The sequence below is a fragment of the Cibotium barometz genome, chromosome 46 (genome assembly GCF_041138505.1).
Source record: "Cibotium barometz isolate CiBa-2024 chromosome 46, ASM4113850v1, whole genome shotgun sequence".
NCBI classification, from domain to species: domain Eukaryota; kingdom Viridiplantae; phylum Streptophyta; class Polypodiopsida; order Cyatheales; family Cibotiaceae; genus Cibotium; species Cibotium barometz.
Window position 1 is genome coordinate 26,982,450 of NC_141091.1, and position 15,403 is coordinate 26,997,852.

General features: G+C 42.6%; 2 protein-coding genes across 9 annotated transcripts; one reads left to right on the plus strand and one right to left on the minus strand.

The window, feature by feature from the left end:
* Positions 1-580: 580 nt before the first annotated feature.
* LOC147612078 (uncharacterized) lies at positions 581-1,147 on the plus strand. The gene is made up of 2 exons (XM_086783606.1): positions 581-896; positions 989-1,147. Exons 1-2 carry the CDS (start codon positions 633-635, stop codon positions 1,112-1,114), a joined length of 390 nt encoding a protein of 129 aa, XP_086639732.1. The 5' UTR covers positions 581-632; the 3' UTR covers positions 1,115-1,147.
* Positions 1,148-1,891: 744 nt separating this feature from the next.
* Positions 1,892-7,496, minus strand: LOC147612079 (UDP-glycosyltransferase 74E2-like). 8 transcript variants are annotated; one of them, XM_086783941.1, is made up of 4 exons: positions 6,989-7,496; positions 6,099-6,150; positions 3,046-3,427; positions 1,892-2,651 (listed from the first exon to the last, which is right to left on the minus strand). In XM_086783941.1, exons 3-4 carry the CDS (start codon positions 3,187-3,189, stop codon positions 1,923-1,925), a joined length of 873 nt encoding a protein of 290 aa, XP_086640067.1. In that variant the 5' UTR covers positions 3,190-3,427; positions 6,099-6,150; positions 6,989-7,496; the 3' UTR covers positions 1,892-1,922. The 8 variants fall into 7 exon arrangements, with proteins under 8 accessions (XP_086640067.1, XP_086640071.1, XP_086640066.1 ...); XM_086783940.1 differs by having other exon boundaries at positions 3,046-3,444; XM_086783943.1 differs by lacking the exon at positions 3,046-3,427.
* Between the last annotated feature and the right edge of the window lie 7,907 nt (positions 7,497-15,403).

Below are 15,403 nucleotides of genomic sequence, written 5' to 3' on the forward strand. Positions count from 1 at the left end.
GTGACTCACCGCCCTACGACTACAGTCCAGATTTCTCATTTAATCCTACACCGCAGGGCATGAGTCCCCAGCAGTTATATGGTTTTCTTTCGTCCATGACTCCAGAGCAGAGAGCCATGGCTCAGAGTTATTGGGGTTCTGGAGCAGGGACATCTGCCTCACCATCTGGCTTCCCGACGCCAGTTCCCACACCCGTGGGTACGACAGCAGCTCCCACACCTCATACCACATAGCCTTCCACTCCTCTTACAGCTCGATCTACCACCTCTTCACATAGACGGCGCTCACGTAGTAGGTCTTCAGGGGGAGGTTGTTGTGGTGGTAGTGCCACAGATGCTGTGACACCACCACCACGTGAGCGTCGTCCTTCGCGCTCATCTGTTGATAGCACACCCATAGGGTCACCTTCCACTCCCTGGGGTGCACATGACCATGACAACAGCAAGATTTACACAGTTAGGGATGGGGCACCAATAATGGATAGTGCAGGGAAAGCAATGAAGACACGCATTCGACAATTGTGCACTATACAGTTTCATGACTCTGTCATGACTAAATGGGATCAGCAAGACAAGGGGAAGAAAAATTATATAAACACAAAGATAAAGCAAGAGTTCCAGCCATCTGACCCTATGAATGTCGTCTCTAATGAGTGGATACAGTATACAGCTCGCATTTTGATGGGGCATCGTAGGTCAGAGGCGAGGGACGCATTTAGAGAGGGGAAGGAGAAACCTGTTTGGCTAGATGACAGGGAGTGGGCAGCCATTGCTCAGGAGCTCACCGAGACACCAGACAGGTTTCAACAACAAAGAGAGGCGGCAAGGGCAAGACTCCAAACAATAGGGGCTTCTCATCTCGGGAGTGGTGGTTACGAAACCATGCGCCATGAATTCGTAAGTGTTTGTAGCAATTTTATTTATTTAAATGTATGTTTGTGGACTAAATGTTGATTTCTAAAAGTTATAATTGTTAATCGTGTGTGCAGGAGTTGGCCATGAATCGCCCACCAAGTAGGCGAGAGGAGAAGTACGCTCACAAACATGGCCTTGTGGCCTTGTTTGAGATGCTTGAAGAAGAAGGAGAGACCGTCAATTGGGAGGCATTACCATGATGTAAGATGACCTTCAAACTAATGAAATATGATCAAAACATTCTTGAGTATTAATGTTTAATTTAATTTCTTGTTTGTCGATCAGGAGAATATGCAAACGAGCACGGTTGTTTGTGTGCTCTATTGTAGACAGAATGGTGCTGTCTGTTGCTGTTGTTGATCCTGCTCATTGCAGGCAGCTAGGCAACAGCCAGGCAGCACTATTCTGCCCAAAAAAAAAATTCTGCTACAGTGTCGGTATATGCCCCGGTACCGACGTCGCTATATTCATTGGTATTTTCGTCGGTATTAACGTCGGTACAGACGCTGGTATAAGCGCCGGTATAGACACCGGTATAGACGTCGGTATAGGCGCCGGGTGTATTACCCGACAGTTATACCGACGCTGTGGTTCCGGCGCATATACCGGTGCTTATACCGATGACGTGGCTTTTTTACACCCCGTTAAATAGCGCCGGTACAAGCCCCGGCATTAGGCTAACATGTAGTAGTGACTCTAGGTTCCATGGTAAACATTCTTTGGTAATTCAAAGACATAGTAATTCATATGTTTTTAATCACTTTCTTTACATAATTGATAACTATGATCTTTGTTGAAAGAAAATTTTAGGGCTAATGATTTTATAGAGGAAGAAAAAGTAATACATTGTTCAATTATCAATTGAACAATTATTAATTGAAGTATATAACAATATGGATCAAGTCACCTAAACTATTCAAAGTCACCTAAACTATTCAAAAAATATGGATCAAGTCACCTAAACTATTCAAAAAATATTTACAAAATTTAAACTTTTAAAGCTAAAGCTCAAGTGGTGTGAGAGACTTGGTTGTGGTTTTTGAGCATCTTCATGATGCAATCAAGTGTCACACGAGAAGAACCCCCATGTTGTATAGAGCTCTTGGCTAGTGCACTCCACTCTTGGGCTCTCTTCCTCAAAATTTTCCCTATGTCACCAACTAAGAGCTCTTTTGTCATCTTGGAAATATCCTCGGCAAGAGCAATACCTTCATCAAGGCTTTTCTCCAACCTCAATGCAACCTTCCACTTTTCCACAAGCCTCTTGCAAATAAGAGGTTGATCTGATATATAAGGATATCCCAAAATAGGGATCCCCATGCATAGAGCCTCCAAAGAGGAGTTCCAACCACAATGACTAAGAAATCCTCCTATAGAGGAGTGTTTGAGAATGAGGGCTTGCGGTGCCCAATCCATGACAAGTCCTTTGCCTTTAACTCGTTCTATAAAGCTTGGTGGAAGGTCTTTGTTAGGCTCTCCATTTTTGGGGTGACCTGGAAGTGCCCAAATGAAAGGTTGTCCAGAAATTTCCAAGCCCAAGGCTAGCTCTTTAAGATGAGATGGTGGGAGACGTAAGATACTACCAAATGCCACATAGATAACACTCTTAGGTTCTTGAACATCTAGCCATTGGAGACATTTTCTTTCCACCTCATCTTTAACCAAGTCATCTTCCCTTAGCTTCTCATCGTTTTCACCAGCTTGTAAGTGGTTTGTCGTTTCATCTTCATCACCATCCTAAAAAACACAATTTCAAGTGTTAGACTTATTGAAAATTTTAAAATTTTTCTCTAACTTTTAAAATCACCATCCTAAAAACACAATTCAAGTGTTAGGACTCATTGAAATATTTTTATTTTTCTCTCTCAAAGTTAATTTAATCATCTTGGAAACAGTTTCACAAATGCTTAAAGTTTTTGAAGATTATGTCCATTTATTATAATGAGATTATACTAATAATCAAATTTAGAATGTATGGGTTATATCACATATTGATCTTTGGAGAAAACCCTGTGCTAAAACTCTTTTACTTTCAATATTTCTTAATCATTCTTAGGGTTAAAGGTGTCTCAAAGGAAATTTAAATCAAAATCATAAACTTTCTTCTAAACAAATACTTTTATTCTCTTACTTTTTTGTCAAATGGAGTGTTTTCCTTCATGATTTCATCTTCCAATAAATGTAATGGACCAATGGGATGGACATTGATACCTTCACATCTCATGGAAGTGATCACCGATTCTTCCAAGTCGTTGAATGAGTTGATTAGCAACATATCAGCTTCTCGAGCACTTTTGATGTGATCCACAAAGAAGTAGAAAAGAAGGTCGAAAGAGTCTTCTATTTGCAAGAATGTGGGAAAGTCTTCACGGTCCAAGTCAAAAAGCCCCCAGGGATTGAGATCCTCTCATCCCCTACACCAGTAGCTCGATGATACATAGGAGGCCTTCCAGGAAAGTTTGGTATCATGTTGTCAACATCATTGTCGATCAATGGTGACCGATTACTAGGTGCTACACCATAGTCAACACTAGAAAATAATCAACCAAAAAACGACAATATTTGTGCATGTTGCATGTCCAAAACTTCAATTTTACTACTAGTAATGTTATATTAATGTTCAATAACTACTATCTTATAATAATACTAGAATAAATTTTAAGTTTTCACAAGAAGAGAGAGAGAGAGAGAGAGAGAGAGAGAGAGAGAGAGAGAGGATGTTACATAGTGAAACCTTTACCGAAAAATGGAATGATCTACAAAGAACATTGAAGGTTATATGCACAAAAAAAAAGGATATCACTACTACATGTTAGCCTAATACCGGCACTTATACCGGTGTCATTTAACGGGGTCTAAAAAAGCCCCGTCATCGGTATAAACGCCGGTATAAGCGCCGGAACCATAGTGTCGGTATAAGCGTCGGGTAACAATACCGGTGCCTATACCGTTATCTATACCGACGCTTACCCGACGGGGGTAATACCGACGGCTAAACCGACGTCTATACCGGTGCATATACCGTGTTATATACCAGGGTGTACACCGGGGTGTATACCGACGTAAATACCGAGATATATACCTATGCATATACCGACGTCAGTACCGGGGAATATACCGACGCTATAGAGCAGAAATTTTTTTTGGGCAGAATAGTGCTGCCTGGCTGCCTGCAATGAGCAGGATTAACAACAGCAAACAGACAGCACCATTCTGTCTAAAATAGAGCACAAAAACAACCGTGCTCGTTTTTTTATTTTCCTGATCGACAAACAAGAAATTAAATTAAACATTAATACTCAAGAATGTTTTGATCATATTTCATTAGTTTGAAGGTCATCTTACATCATGGTAATGCCTCCCAATTGACGGTCTCTCCTTCTTCTTCAAGCATCTCAAACAAGGCCACAAGGCCATGTTTGTGAGCGTACTTCTCCTCTCGCCTACTTGGTGGGCGATTCATGGCCAACTCTTGCACAAACGATTAACAATTATAACTTTTAGAAATCAACATTTAGCCCACATACATACATTTACATAAATAAAATTGCTACAAATACTTACGAATTCATGGCGCATGGTTTCGTAACCACCACTCCCAAGATGAGAAGCCCCTACTGTTTGGAGTCTTGCCCTTGCCGCCTCTCTTTGTTGTTGAAACCTCTCTGGTGTCTCGGTGAGCTCCTGAGCAATGGCTGCCCACTCCCTGTCATCTAGCCAAACAGGTTTCTCTTTCCCCTCTCTAAATGCGTCCCTCGCCTCTGACCTACGATGCCCCATCAAAATGCGAGCTGTATACTGTATCCACTCATTAGAGACGACATTCATAGGGTCAGATGGCTGAAACTCTTGCTTTATCTTTGTATTTATATAATTTTTCTTCCCCTTGTCTTGCTGATCCCATTTAGTCATGACAGAGTCGTGAAACTGTATAGTGCACAATTGTCGAATGCGTGTCTTCATTTCCTTCCCTGCACTATCCGGCTTTCATAATCTTACAACCTCTATGTATAAAGCCTATACATAGAGCATATGCATTGAGCTTTTACAAGAAGGCTATGCATAGCGCTTTCAACAAGAAGGCTACGCAAGCTCTATGTACAATGTCCATGCAAGCTTTCAAGAAACCTATGCATAGAGATTTTATAAGCTTGTAAGAAACCTATGCATAGAGATTTTATAAGCTTGCAAACTCTATGCATAAAGCCTATGCATAGAGCTTATGCATAGAGATTTCACAAGCTCGCAAGCTCTATGAATAGAGCTTATGCATAAAGCTTGCAAGAAGGCTATGCATAGAGATTACAAGCTTATGATAGGTTTTATGCATAGATATTAAATTAATCCTATGTATAAGCTTACAAGAACCCAAAACTAATCCTAAACCATAAAACAGGGATGCAATAATTCATAGAAAATAGCATAAACAAGAAAAATCGAAAGAGGATCTACCTCTTTTTTGCGAAGCTGAAGGAGAGGATTGGTGAAGATTGGTGAGGTGAAAGAGCTGCAAAACAAAATATTAAACAAAATAATTAGTAAATTAAACACAAGAATAAGAACTAATACAAAACCCTAAAATCTCTATGCATGCATTAGGAGATCTATGCATACATAGAGAGCTCTCAACATGCATAGAGAGCCAAAAAAATACAAAACCCTAAACGTCCTAATTCTTAAATTAAAAAGTAAAAGCAATTGTAAGAACATATTAGGAGAAGGAGAAGAGGAGAAAAGAAGAAATAAGGAGAAAAGAGGAGAGAGGAAAAAAGAGGAGAGGGAGAGAAAGAGACCTTCTCTAGCTGTAATGCGCCGTTCTCTGCGAAAAAATCAGAAAATAGGCTCTCGGCTGTAAAAAACTTACAAGCGTCGGTATATGCTACGGAATATGCGCCGGAATGTGCGTCGGTATATACTACGGAATGTGCGTCGGAATAAGCGTCGGTATACGCGTCGGGAAACGAAAATTTGAAAATACCCTGCCTGACTTGTCTCCTCCAACATTACGACGGACATACCGACGTTCGACATTTGCGTCGGTATGCCCTCAAGCTCTTGTAGTGTATCCTTAAAATCAAGCATATTTACAAAAGTACTACTAAAGTAATGCCTAACTTAATTTTAAAGTCTAAGCTTGAATTACTCTTCAAGTTTGTTAAAGAATCTTAGACTTAGAATACTCACCTTTGAAGGGCAATTTTCCCGAGGAGATAAGTTGTTGTGCATGCAAGTAAACCTAATCAACCAATGCTCAAAAATTCAAGTCAATTTAGAAAAGTGATTTATAACCATTGAGCATACTACAATAGTATAAAAAGATGAGAAGTTGTTGTGCATGCAAGTAAACCTAATCAACCAATGCTCAAAAATTCAAGTCAATTTAGAAAAGTGATTTATAACCATTGAGCATACTACAATACAATCTAGAATATAAAAAGATGAGGAAAATATCTAAGCAACAATTTTGATTTTAGTAAGTAAACAAGATTTTTTTTAAAAGCATTCCTATTGGCGAGGGATGCCAATGCATCTTGAGTTCGATCCTTGACATCTGAAATAATTTTTAACGTAAATCTAAAAGCTCTATCATGTGATGAAAAGATGAAAATTGGGTTTTTGAGAAAATGTGCCTTTGCTTCATCTTGCCATGGAGACTTCCCCTATAACTATAAAGAGCGAGGAATAAAATATCCTATTCTAAGTCAAAGATCCAAGATTAGAACATGGCACCTATAATAAATAATTAAGGGGGTTTAGAGACCCATGCCCTAAATCTCAGCCCTAAATCTCAGACCTACACTGTAAAAATAGAGATTGATGGGAAAGACTTGTTCCTGAGCTGGGGCCCCGGCCAAAACTCCCATTTCATAAAGGAAGAGGGGGTGGTGGATCTTGGAATTGCTACCTAAAATAGGGTGGGCAAGGAAGAGGGGGTGGTGGATCTTGAAATTGCTACCTAAAATAGGGTGGGCAAGGATACGGCTTAACATCCATGAGACTTAGCATACGCTAAGACTTCATTGATCTTTCATGCTAAGACTTCATTGATCTTTCAAAAGGAAATTTGATTGCACCTGACATTCAGCCGCCTGGGTGACCCAAAAAGCAAGTCGAGGGACTCCAAAGCTCGTTGGCGACATCTTGCGTCCAGGTCAGGTAAGTATCAGAAAGCACGCATGCAACGGGGCCCGTGCTTAGCACTTGTTGGAGGTGCGGCGCAAAAGCAAGGGGCAGCGTGTCTTGGAAGGATGAAAGGAGAGCACACCACGCATCCCATGAGACGTCCAGATCTGAGGGCAGCCCATCAGAGATGGTGAGAACTCGGATCCACTGATCATCATGGACGCTGCCGGCCAAGAGCTTCGAGAGGGGAGAGCTATTACGTTCGGTGCTAACCAGAGTCACCCTGCACCCTAGGGAGGTGAGGGCTCTACAAAGTTGCACAACGGGAGTGATATGGCTAAACAAGGGAATTGGGATGGCGAGTATGTGAGGACGCGAACACGCAGGTGAAGGCAAGGCGGCATCATCTAAATTTTGCTCCATCTCTTGAGTGTTGGTGTGTGTGTGCGAGAGAGAGAGAGAAAGCAGACTCTGCTGATTGACTATGGGGCTGGAATGAATCGGATGATCTTATCTTGAGGCTTTATCACTCATTATTTACACTCCCCTCCCCCCTTCCTTTTACCAAAGAAAAAAAAAACTTTCCACCTCCCATCCCTTTCCTTAAAAAAGAAAACTTTCCACCTTATCTTAGGCTTCATAAAAAAAAAGAAAAAAGAAAAACTTTCCACCTTATCTTAGGCTTCATCACTCATTATTTACACCCCCTTCAACCCTCTCCAAAAAAAGTATCCACCTTTTCGATGTTGACGAGAACGTTATTTAGAGCCGAGAATGTCATTTAGAGCCGATTGAAAAGTAATAGTGGGCATCCATTAGTGGCCAAACATAGATGGGTAGGTTAGAAAGGACGAATCAACGCAAAAGTCTCTTTTTTGTAAAAAGGGTTCCATGGTCCCACTTTTTGAAGCCCATCAAAAAGTAATAGTGAGCATCCATTAGTGGCCAAATATAGATGGGTAGGTTAGAAAAGACACCAAATGCAAGAGTCTCCTTTTTGTAAAAAGGTTCCATAGTCCCACTTTTTCTTGAGAGCATTTGGGTGTGTGTAATGGATGCCTAGCCAAGTTATAAATCTATTTAAAACTAATATGACCATTATTTCTTGTGGGTGGAGAGTTGCTATGATTCCTTTTTCGAGAATTCCAAGAACCAAGGAATGTGACCTTGCTTGGGAGCCTTTTTTTTTAAATTGATGATACGTGGTTCCATGGTTTTTAAAGTTTGATTCTGTTTGTGAAACTTTTGAGAAATATTAAAGAGAAAAAGGTCGTTTGAATATAGAGACATGGACCCATTTCTGCTCCCAAACTTCTCAAGTCTTCATGTGAGTAGCTCCATGAAAGGATCAGCAGATGTAGTCCATAGGGTTGCCTTAGAAAGAAATACTAAATAGCCTTCTTGTATATTATGATTGAGTAGAAACCTCTCTAGGATTTCAACATCATAGGAAGAGGAACAATTTTCAGCCTCTCACCTTGTGTGCTCTCTTCTAGGGTTTGTAAGAGAGTGTGTGCTTGCAAACTTCATGTGCCGCATCAATCATGTGCACATGGGAGTGTACTAAATCATTCTTACAAGTCAACATCAAGAAGGAGAACACACGACGATCATTGGAGTTCCACTCATTCACCTATGCCTGAGTCTTACCTGTTGAGGTGAGAACCGGTGCGACGGCATTGGCCTCTGTAAAATAAGCCAATCCCAAAGATCCACTCCCCGCAATGCGATTTTACCTTCACCTTCCACAAGGTATAGTTGGACCCGCACAACTTTGTTGACTTCGAAAACACATGTAAAACTGTGGATGCCGCCATCACCACTAAAACTTGGTAATCACAAAGTCTCCAAAACACCCAACCTGTCCAAGAATCTTGCAACCTCGCAGGGGGGAGAGAGATGTCAGAACTAATCCCACAGTAAACTTCCTTCTTCCAAAAAGAGAAAATCGGTAAGTCTTCAACAAAGTTTGGCATTTGCCGGATTCAAGTGCTTAGGTTGCTGAGTGAAAGGGGACACTAGTGCGTGAAGCGAAGAAGACAGGAGTGCGCCCAACACACGAAGTTGGATGGGAGTGGCAATTGGTTGAAGTCGATGGTTCAAAAAACAGAAACTACATTTATGTCCTGTCAAAACCAGCTAAACACCACCTCCACGAGGATAGGAGTGACCAATAAATGTACCAAATCTGCCCAAGACCTAAAAATAGTGATAGGAGAGAGCGATAGTCCCACAGTAAACTTCCTTCTCCCAAAAAGAGAAAATCGGTCCGTCTTCAACAAAGTTTGGCATTTGCCGGATTCAAGTGCTCGGGTTGCCGAGTGAAAGGGGACGCTAGTGCGTGAAGCGAAGAAGACAGGAGCGCCGATACACGAAGTTGGGTGGACTGGCAATTGGTTGAAGTCGATGGTTCAGAAAACGGAAACTACATTTATGTCCTGTCAAAACCAGCTAAACACCACCTCCACGAGGATAGGAGTGACCAATAAATGTACCAAATCTGCCCAAGATCTAAAAATAGTGATAGGAGAGAGCGATTTCACTTGCTATGATGCTGTCCAAAGCAAAACCAACCTCCAAAGTGCTCTAAAAATGTGGCCGACTAGCAACAGGGCAAGAAAACGCAAGCCCACAGCCAACCAGGCTGTAAACGCAAGAAGACCAACCTCCTCTGCAGGAGAAAACGTAGCACTGAAGTTGAAAACGCAGGTGTGAAGAACAGCTCGATGAAGCAAAATGCAAATCTCCAATCAGTCGGAAAGCCGGGAGAGATGATACCATGAAAGAGATGCCCAGTACGGAAGCGTATAGAAACAAAAGAGAGAAGACATGGAGGGAACAAGTGAATCTTTGATATAGATCAGTCCCAAGCAAGAGGATGAACAACCTTGTAAGTGTGGCACAGCATACAATGCTCCAAGTGTGTGTGTGATCTGAGGACAAGTGAGCCAGGTCCATAGGAGCTGCTGAAAAACACCTAAAAACGGCCCCAAAAAATAGAAAAAATGGGTGGCCAACTCTACAACCAAAGGGCATAAGAAGGTGCACTGAAGATGCCCAAAACACATGTAACAGCCAGGGATGAAGTGCTAACAAATATATCATCAAGCAATACTCTCTGCCTTCCTGCATGTGTCTCTGGCTCAAGAGAAGCTGATACATGCTTCCCTGAATGGCTAGCCATTTCTCTGCAAGAGGCAACTGTAACTTGACAAAAATCTTCTGTGCTGCCTGGAACACCCTATTCGCTGCCTCTATGATACCGAGTAGACTGTAAGGGTACAACAGTGCTCCTACAGGATAGGAAGGGGCATGAGATCTTTCCACATGCTCACCACCGCGTAAACCAAAGGTACTTCCTTTCGGAGTGCGATGATAAGACGAGGGCTACCCCGGATCCCTGACCTTCCCTCGCGGATAATGACTCCTAGACAACCATATCCAGTATAATAAAAGGAATTATGACGAGTAGAGAACCAAAGCTCTGATACCACTGTCACAACCGGAAGCGTGTGTACGGAATTAAACCAATACTTTCATAACATAACCAGCATTCATAGCATCTGACAAACATGTCATGTCCATAATCAAATACATGTCCTACAAATAATAAAAGAGAGAGAGAGAGAGAGAGAGAGAGAGAGAAGAATCTGCACAGGACACAGCACGGGGCTGAAGTTGCCCCCCCCTCCCCCCCGCCTCCCCCAGATTTGTGCAAGCGAACGGGTGCCCGTAAGTACACACTCAACAAGCCAGCACCAGATTCATCCAAAACAATGCTGAAAAACAGAAAACTAATGCGTTGATGGCTCTTGCCAATGCCTTCGGTCAACAACCAAGGCTTAGAGAGCTTCAAAGTGCCCAACAGGCACAACCCCAAACAGTTAGTATGTGATCTCACCCATGAATGAGCTCTGGCCACCCGAAGGTTCTACCCTTAAGCTCCCAGGCTTTGTACAAGCTTAGACACTAAATATCTTCAATTTTGTCGTGAAGAACCTCGCTGAAATTGACTGTACAGCGCTGTTTTCAGCCCATAAACAGGCTGGACAGCACACCCATGGCGTAGAGAAGAGTGTACTAATGATGTCTACTGATATCGGGTAGCTTCAAAACCAGCCCTTCCAGGGAAGAACAGCCGGCCAGCCAAAAGGAGCTGCCAGTGCTTAGAGACGCCAAGATGGAGTCCCCCAGCCCTTGCACACCCTGTATATCCAGTGGCCTCTTCCGCAGGAGCATGCACGTACAGTTCTTTTGCTCTACTGACACCTGGAGGCTTGCAAAAAGCACACGAGCTGGTCTTCCACACAAGCTCATGCATGCCTTTGCCAAAACTGGAGCCTCCCCTCCTAGATTAGCAACTCGTGGAGAAAAAGGGGGAGTCCAGGAGCCCATGCTTGAGTAACGTCCAAGTTTCATTAAATAAGTCCAGCTTGATGTGAACACTTTATAAATTGTCCGCCCAGTTTTAAGTGTATGTGAACACCTACACTTATAAACCTTAGTAAAATAAATTATAAGCCGTAAATTGAGTTTTAAGGCATTTACCATTTGCAAAACCCATAAGACCACCGCATCAGTCCCAGATATGTGTGCACACACGCGTCCGCACGGTGTCCAGGCGTCCCCGGAGCCCATGGACATTCACATGCAGAAATACCAGGCATTGTCCAAGTAGCAAAACAAGTCACATATGCATATCAAAACACACGCATGAATGATTATGCACAATATTCTGGATTAAATCTCCCAACTTGCTCAGCTTGTACAAAACCTGTCTTGGGCATCGCCCATACAGGTCTTAGAAATGCTCACTAGGAAACCACCCTTCCATGAGACTTAACAATGCTCATCACCAAGGAACCACCCTTCCATGAGCCTCAAAAATGCTCACTAGGGAACCACCCTTCCAGTAGACTCAAGAACATGCCCAGGAACTCTCACCAGGGTATCCACCCTTCCATGAAGTCCATTCTAGAACACACACCAAAGTCTGATTACTCTCACCAAGGTATCCACCCTTCCATGAAGTCCATTCTAGAACACACACCAGAGTCTGATTACTCTTCCATGGTGTTCCTCCACATGTACTACCCATGCCTGGAACACATCTTCCATGATGTTCCTCCACATGTGTGTAGTCAGGAATATGACAGAAGGGGTTTCCCTTCAACAGGCCAAAGTGGCAGCAGGAGGTGGCTTCAACAATCATTTAAGTGAGGTGGCCAGGTTCATGCTCCTGGAAGATGGTGTGTGGAAGGTTTCAACAGGCAAGTTCCATGGTGTGTTGAAATTTGCAGCATTTTAGGCAACATTGCCAGAAAGATTCCCACAGGAACATCAGTTTGGTTCGTTTCCTCATAGTGCTCTAGTATAAGCCACAATTTTCACATCTTCTCATAGTTAACAAGAAGCCAAGGAGGAGTTGTGTGGGCTTCAGTGGAGGAGGATTAATCGCTTGAAGCAAAGCGTTGCAAGGTTTCCAACCTAGCAACAAGTTCAGCAAAAGGGAATGTCACGTGCACCAGTGCCTGTGGTGACATGCTGGCATCATTAAAGCATCATTGGTATGCATGGAGCATCCATAGCATGCATTTGGCATCATTCAAGGCTATTATTTGAGGGCTAGACACATCATATTCAGGCCAATTTTTATATTTGGAATGTCGAGCACCTAAAGTATTTGGAATGTCGAGCACCTAAAGTATTTATGCATATTTTTTGGGCATTTTTTTGGACAACTTCAATTTTGTCCTCTTTTTGAGCTAGCCGACCAGCAGCTAGGGGCCCTATATAAGCAACCCTTCAGTCATTCATTCAAGGATCTCAGGTAGGCATCTCATTTTCAGCATCACAGGAGGTAGCGTTTTCAATCCCAAAGCGTGGTCTTCAGACGTCAGTCAGCAGATCAATCATCATCATCATTTATTAGTAGAAGTCATCAACAGTTCATGTGCATAGATCTTTATGGATCTCAGTTGTACACATTCATTCATTTGCATTCTCTCTCTCTCTCTCTTATCTCTCTACTCTCTTGTCATCTATCTTGTATTAAGTGTATTTATTAAGTACACTACGTAAGAGTAAGGGTGTGATAATACGATCTAGAACCTTAGCATGTAACAGTGCAGTCACTCTATGAATTTGTGGTGATGCCTTTTGGACTCACCAATGCACCCGCCACATTCAATAAAATGATGTCTCACATTTTTGCATTATTGATTGGTAAGTGTGTCTTCATTTTCTTGGATGAGATACTCATCGTTTCAGCCACAACAACACAGCATGTGAAAGATGTGGAGCAGGTCTTGCAGCTTTTGCGAGATAATGAGTTGCACATCAACGCCTAGAAATCCATCTTCGGCGTGCAGGATGTTATTACTTGGGCTATATCATCAATCCTTCCAGGATTCTCTTGGACCCTTCCAAGGTTCAGGAAATTCAGGATTGGGAAATTCCAAAGACCGCCCAAGAAATTTGTTCATTTGTTGGCCTTTTCCAAGCTTGCAGCTCACATGTCGACAAATTTTCTACTTTTGCAGCACCTCTTATCGATTTGCTCAAGGGTGTGAAAACGCATCGGCAAAAAGTTATAGTTACTGGACCCACTCTTGAGGCTTTCCGTGCTTTGCAAAAGGTGGCCTCTGAAGCCCCAATGTTAAAGCTCGCATCTTGGGATGAACTTTTCAAGGTGATTACCGATGCAAGTAATGTAGCCTCTGGTGTAGTATTGCAGTAGGATGGTAGACGAGTGGCCTACTACAGTTCTAAGTTGAATCCCACCAAGAAGAATTACTCGGTTTACGACGACAAGGAGTTACTTGGGGTGATCACAACCTTGAAGCATTTGAAGCCTTTCCTCCATGGAAGGGAGTTCACTGTGAAAACGGATCGTCAAGCACTTAAATGGCTTCATGCCAAGTGCTCAATGGAGTGATCATCAGGCCCAGTGGAGTCGGATGTTCCAACAATTTGGTGGGATGATCGAGTATGTTCTCGGCAATATAACCCCGTGGGACAGATGCTCTTAGTTGGAAGGCTAGTATTCAGATCGTCCAGGAGTCCACTATGCTAGAAATTACAGGCAAAGATCTAGACAGCATGAAGGCATAGTACGAGGATTCATCCAAGTTTGGGACACCGTATAGATTGGCTCTTAGTTCAGAACCAGGTCATTATTCCATCTAGGAGGACGGTGGGCTCTTTTACAAGAAGCGACTGTGCATTACCAGTATAAGAGGGCAACACTTCTCTATGATGTCCATGATTCTCTCGCCGGAGGTCATTGAGCTATCAACAGTACCTTGGAGAAGTTAGAACAATTGTTTTATTGGCCGAAAATGTGAAGGGACGTGTACGCACGTGTATCTTGTTGCTCAATCTGTCAATCTATCAAAAGGTTAAGGTCCCTCATACGAAGAAAGTGGGGTTGCTACAACCTTTGACTATTCCAGACGGTCCTTTTCAAGACATTTCAATGGATTTCATCGGTTCCCTTCCCACAGCTACCTGTACTTTCACCATTGTGGACTGGTTGAGTAAGTACTACATGCTTATCCCATGCAAGCAGACGGCCACCATAGCAGAAGACATTGCCTGTTTTTTCATCAGACATTGGTATCCCATAGGAGGATTGCCTAGGACTATTACCTCAGATAGAGACCTGAAGTTTACATCACATTTTTGGCGAGCATTATTTGATAACTTTGGTTCTAAGTTGCAATTGTCTAGTGCTTTCCATCCTCAGACCAATGACCAGACAAAAATCTATAACCAGTTGGCCTTCGACGTTCTCAAATCGTACTGTCATTGACCAGCAGACGAAATGGGAACAATATCTCCCCGTGGTACAAGCTATCCTGAACGATACTCATACATCTAGCATTGGTCGGACTTCATAATACGAGGCAACGTTTGGCCACCGTTTCTCGTCTCTATTGATGCAATTGGTGTCACCTTCCTTGGAGGCCAACAAGACCACTGAGACATTTTCAGAAATCATTGAGTCTGTGAAGGGTCGCCTTGCCATGGCCCACTTGAGGCTTATAGTCATCAGCAGGCAAACAAAACTCCTAGAGATGTTAATTATAAAGAAGGAGATTGGGTATATCTCCGGATCATGAAACAACGATTGAAGCAAGTGGGCAAGCGCTGCCCCACGCTTTCATTTTGTAGTTTCGGCCCATTTCTCATCATTAAAAGGTAAGTGATGTTTCTATGAAGTTGAAGTTGCATAATGTTTTTCATGTATCATGGTTAAAACGGTACGTTGGAGACCATTTGCAGGATATTCCAGATGAGCCACAACCCGAAGTGATAGATGAAGCTGGAGAACTACTTTATTCAGCCCGAGTAGATTCTCCTCC

Coding starts and splice junctions, on each gene's coding strand:
- LOC147612079 (XM_086783941.1), bottom strand. CDS start 3,189: ATGTTGCTAATCAACTCATTCAACGACTTGGAAGAATCGGTGATCACT. Junction 2,652..3,045: donor ACACTCCATTTGACAAAAAA/GTAAGAGAATAA, acceptor TGTGTTTTTTAG/GATGGTGATGAAGATGAAAC.
- LOC147612078 (XM_086783606.1), top strand. CDS start 633: ATGAATGTCGTCTCTAATGAGTGGATACAGTATACAGCTCGCATTTTG. Junction 897..988: donor AAACCATGCGCCATGAATTC/GTAAGTGTTTGT, acceptor TCGTGTGTGCAG/GAGTTGGCCATGAATCGCCC.